The following is a 5,000-nucleotide window of genomic DNA, read 5'->3' as shown; positions in this document are numbered from 1 at the left end:
GCCAGTCGCTGGTAGGTTAGACAGAAATGGCCAAATCCTCCATCAAGGACATCCTGTTTCTTTTCGTGGGTCTGCTGTTCTTTCTGTTGGACATAGTGCTGGATATATATACAGCTGTGGAGTTCTACCAGAAGGAGTACTACATCAGCCTGGGTCTACTGATGGCATTTCTGCTGGGCTCCTGGGTCGTGGTTAACATCTGGAGCTTGCTGATGTATCATGGCTATAAGACAAGGACCAAGGTGGAGAAGTGCCTGGGCCCGCGTTCACCAACGATTCTGCATGTGCTGCAATTAGGACTCTTACTCAGGTTGTCAAAACGTTGTCTGTTTCTATTTATCACACTCTGAGTAGTATGGGTCGAGAACTAGACTAAGTTTTATACAAATTAGAAGCATTTGTGTTGCTTCAGAAAGCTCCAAACAGCTTTTACAATTCCACCCTAACATCAATCTGTCTCATTGAAACACTCATTTACATGGGGTGCAAAGGCAACATTTACTCAGCTGGTGCATTATGTTGTAAATACAATAGAAGAAGATATTTGTCATCGTGTCTGACTGCCTGACTGTATGTGTCTGTGTGTGTGTGTGTGTGTGTGTGTGTGTGTGTGTGTGTGTGTGTGCACACAGCAGAAAGCCAGCACCAAGACTGAAGAAACTCACTGACTTTAAACGACTGGACACTGCTTACCGCTACAGCTTTTTTTTTTTTTTTACAAACTTTATTTAAGTTTTCACATTATGTAATGAAGCAATATTACATTGAAATGTTATCAATACACTTTAAACCCCATACCCTCCCCCACCCACATCTTCCCATCCAGGGTCATACAACAGACAAACAAACAAACAAACACAGTCAAAGAAAGAAAAAGAGGAAAAATAAAAATAAAATAAAATTAAAAATAAAATAAAATAAACTAAAATAGTTGCCAGCTTTGTCATTAGCGTTTGTATGTATGCCAGGTAGATAATATTCAGTCAAAGGTTATACTTTCAAAGTGACTAATAAAAGTTGACCAGGTTTCATAAAATTTCTCCTTTGATCCACGTACAGTATATCTGACCTTCTCTAATTTCAACATTGACATCACTTCCTGAGTCCATTGCTTAAAGGACGGTGGGTTCTTTGCCTTCCAATTAAACAGAATAAGTCGGCGGGCCAGAAGAGAGGCAAATGCAATTGCATTTCTTCGGTGACCTCGGAGGCTCACTTCTGGTTGGACTACACCAAAGATGGCAGTGAGGGGATTAGGACTCAGTGTTGTGTTAGCTATGGATGAAAAACACTCAAAAATGTTGGACCAAAAGTTGCTCAGAGCTCGGCAGGACCAGAACACATGCCCTAGAGTGGCCGGGGCATGGTGGCACCTTGGGCATTCTGGGCTGACAGATGGATATATTTTGGATAATTTATCATTAGAGAAATGCAAACGATGAAATATTTTAAATTGTATTAGATTGAGTCTCACGCAGAAGGATGAAGAATTAATTTGTGAAATAATGATGTCCCATAGTTCTTCTGAGAACTTCTCTCCTATGTCCAGTTCCCAAGCAGCCCTTGTATTGTCCCATGTAGGGGGATGTATATTCTGCATAATATTGTACACTTTGGAAATAAGCCCCTTAATAAACGGACAGAAATTTAAAATGTGATATGTTGGGCCTTTCTCGGGGGGATTGGTACCGCTACAGCTTTTAACCAGGACTTCTATCAGGAACTACTAGATACTCAGATAAACACAAATAAAGTGAAAGGCAGATACGGCCGAGACGAGTGGGAACTAGCAGCGTTAGTTATTGTTGGCAGTGTACTGGAATGTCAGAACAGGGAAGGGAGGGGCAGGGCGGACGGGTGAAGGCTAGGGCGCGCGCAAAATCGCACACACACACACACACACACACACACACACACACTCTCTCTCTCTCACTCTCTCTCTCACGCACACACACACACACACACTCTCATTCTCTCACACACACACACACACACACACACACACACAGGCGTGCGTGCACGCTCAAAAACACACACACACACACACACACTCACACACACACACACACACACACACACACACACACACACACTCTCTCTCTCTCACGCACACACACACACACACACACACACAGTCACGCACAAAATAACATCTACTAAATGCTACACTTTCCCGGTGCACAGTCCCACTTTCCTAACCATCCTGTCCCTGCCTGTCTCATATACGTGTGCACAGAACTTGCAGTGGTTGAGACACTAAAGAATATAAATATGTAGAATGAGTTCAGCTGAAACTTGCTAAAATTACATGGAATGTGTCAAATAAATAAGTCTGGTCAAACTAAACAAGTGGCTGCTGTCATTGTGCTCTGACAGCAGAGTGGCTCTATATATTATATAGGCTATATGCTACTGTATAGCTAGAGTCATGCATTTTCAAGTTGAGTTGTAACATGACCTGTCACCAGAAGCCTTGTTTACACTGTGGAGGCTCGTACTCCTCCTGATATGAAGACTTTTCAGCATCAGGTGAAAATGAAGGATCAGTCAGCTCTGCTCTCCCCATCAGATTCTCCCTCACTCATGTCCTGAAGCATTTTCACTGCCTCTGGACATTCATTCTTCTTCTGTTGTTACTGTGACGTCTCTTTTTTTCTAAGATAGGCTACTGTATGTGGCTAATCTAGCTTACTGTAAGGCTAGCCCAAAATACATCTTGAGTAAAAACAATGGGCGTTGCTAGGCAACGGGGCATGGTGCAAATGTTGTGCGCGGCATGTTTTATATGAGGCGGTAAAAATGACTCCTAGGTTCTAGGTATGAATGACCATATTTATGTTTCTTTTCATCCCACACACCCCATAATTCACTAGATGATCAATAAAACCATTTTAGGGTTAGGGTAAGGGTTAGGGAAAAGTCATGAACTGAGAGATGCAGGGGTTTTATTTTCACAGTTACATGCATTTGAAAACTCCAGGGGGGTAAACATGACCCCTTGGCGGTTGTGTTAAATGCCTCTTGTTTGTCAGTTGTATACTGGTTCTGGTGGTGCTGAAGCAAAGCAGACAGACTCATTCACACTCCTTCTCCCTCTCAGGTACGCTGCTGTAATAGAGGCCTCTATACGCAGCTTCAAGTCAAAGAGCACAGAGCCATCAGAGGTAAGGACATCATTTACAGGGGGGGACACAGAGACACAGGGGACATGTCCCCTGCACTTTTCCAGAAGGCATATGGCCCATTTCCACCGCTGGTATCAACGCGGCCCCGCACAGCTCGTCTCGCTTTTTTGTCTCATTCCACCGATCAAAAACCTGGACAGCCCGGGTTGAGTCGGGGTTGAGTCGTGCTGCTTTTGGTCCCTGCACTGTTGAGGTTCCAGGGCTGTGGACCCGGTACCATACGGTGACGTGAAAACACTGCAGATGACTGATTGGTCAGGCAGAATCGTGTTTACTGTAGGCATCTACTGTCAATGCTGGATACCAGTTTAGTGGGGCTTACCTTCTCTTCTGTTATTTCCAGAAGTTATTTCTTTTGTGTTGCTGCCTTCGGCTCTGGTGAAATAAAATCGATCTCCTTGCTCAGCTTTAACATGACGGTGGTTTTCAATTGTTTTGAGAGAGAAAAAGTCCGCTAGGCCGCAGGCGGGGGTTTAGCGAAGCCGCGGTCTTGCCTGGTCAGAGGCCGCCGGGGTAGAGGCTTCCTTTCTCCCCGTACCGCCTTTCCCGTCCCCCGCGCAGTGCATGCATGTGAGTTTGAGTAACAACAAAGTGATATCCATTCTCCTAGCCGATTGTCACATTTGCCCATGTACACTGTAGGTCATTTAGAGGCACCAGTATTTCATAATCAGTTTAAAAGTTCCGTGTATGGATTTAATTTTAACATTATATGCAGATATGCGGTCGCTATGATGACCAGGTGTGGGCGGAGGCGAGTAAACTTGCTATGGAGAGTCTATATCAAGTAGAGTCAAGTAAGACCAGATCGAGTAGAGCTGTACTGTGCTGTTATATGTGGTGGAAATGAGCCATAATTGGACCCCTTCATTTTTGTCCACAGTCTGAAGACTAACACTTTCAGATGTTTATTAAATGAGAATGTACCTGTCATACATCCCCTTGTGGTGGCATGAGGTGACAGCTGACCCCTTTATGAAAATCTCAGTTTTTGCCAAACACAAAACATGCAGTTTTTTTAATGTAGTATTCATGTGTTATTTTCCCCCTATTCTATTTGAACTAGAAATATCATGCACCATGGCTGCAGTTATGGAAATCGCCCACTCTGCAGGCTCACAGACACAGCTCACATGCTCCGTGTCACATATGCAGCTCAGACGCTGTGCGGCCTCAGAGCCTGCTCTATTGGCATGCGTATTTGTATCCATGTGTGATGATGTTAGTTCCCATATCAGCCATTTCATTGTAGTGATACAATTTAAAAAACTTGACCTTATGAATAAATCTAATATGGCAGCAGCTGGGGGCTCCTGTCCGCTGGGCGGTGGGTGTTGGTCTCACCTGTGGGCAGGGTTGGGCAGCGGTGGGGCGTGGCTGCCTGGTTCGGAGGTGGGGACGGGACCGGGTGGTGGCAGAGTCCTGCAACGGGTCGGATAACAAATAATACTTGTATAAATACGTATATGAATTCAGGGGTAAAAATGAACTAAACGCGGGCGGGCAGTGCTTGGGAACAACGTACAGTAGAGTAGAGCCATGTACTGTATGTTTTTGTGTTGTGCTCAGGCTGAATTCACAGTCACTTACGGTAATCTCTGGTGCATGACGTGGCCACGTGGGCAGTGTGTGTGCTGTTGGCGGAGGTCAGTCAGCCAGACAGAGCGAGAGGAGTAGGCTACTTTTACCCCCTGTCAAACAGTTGTTTTACGCTTTGTTTCTCTATAAGCAACATGTTTCAAGCGTGCATACTGCATTGTTTGATGCTACAGACTGCACAACATAAACATTTAAAACTCAGCCGTGGAGTCAACG

The 5,000-nt window shown here is 44.7% G+C and overlaps 1 protein-coding gene across 1 annotated transcript in view; it reads left to right on the top strand.

The window, feature by feature from the left end:
* LOC310798708 (XK-related protein 8-like) overlaps positions 1 to 5,000 on the top strand; it is a gene marked incomplete at its 3' end in the record, with an annotated part of 26,680 nt that overhangs the window by 17,313 nt on the left and 4,367 nt on the right. Inside the window, exon 2 of the mRNA XM_083661262.1 lies at positions 3,101 to 3,164. Within this exon, the coding sequence (XP_083517388.1) occupies positions 3,101 to 3,164 (64 nt within the window). The remainder of the gene's footprint in view (positions 1 to 3,100; positions 3,165 to 5,000) is intronic.

This window comes from Poromitra crassiceps, assembly GCF_964638095.1.
Source record: "Poromitra crassiceps genome assembly, chromosome: 26".
Lineage (NCBI taxonomy): Eukaryota > Metazoa > Chordata > Actinopteri > Beryciformes > Melamphaidae > Poromitra > Poromitra crassiceps.
This window is presented reverse-complemented; position numbering and strand designations above follow the sequence as displayed.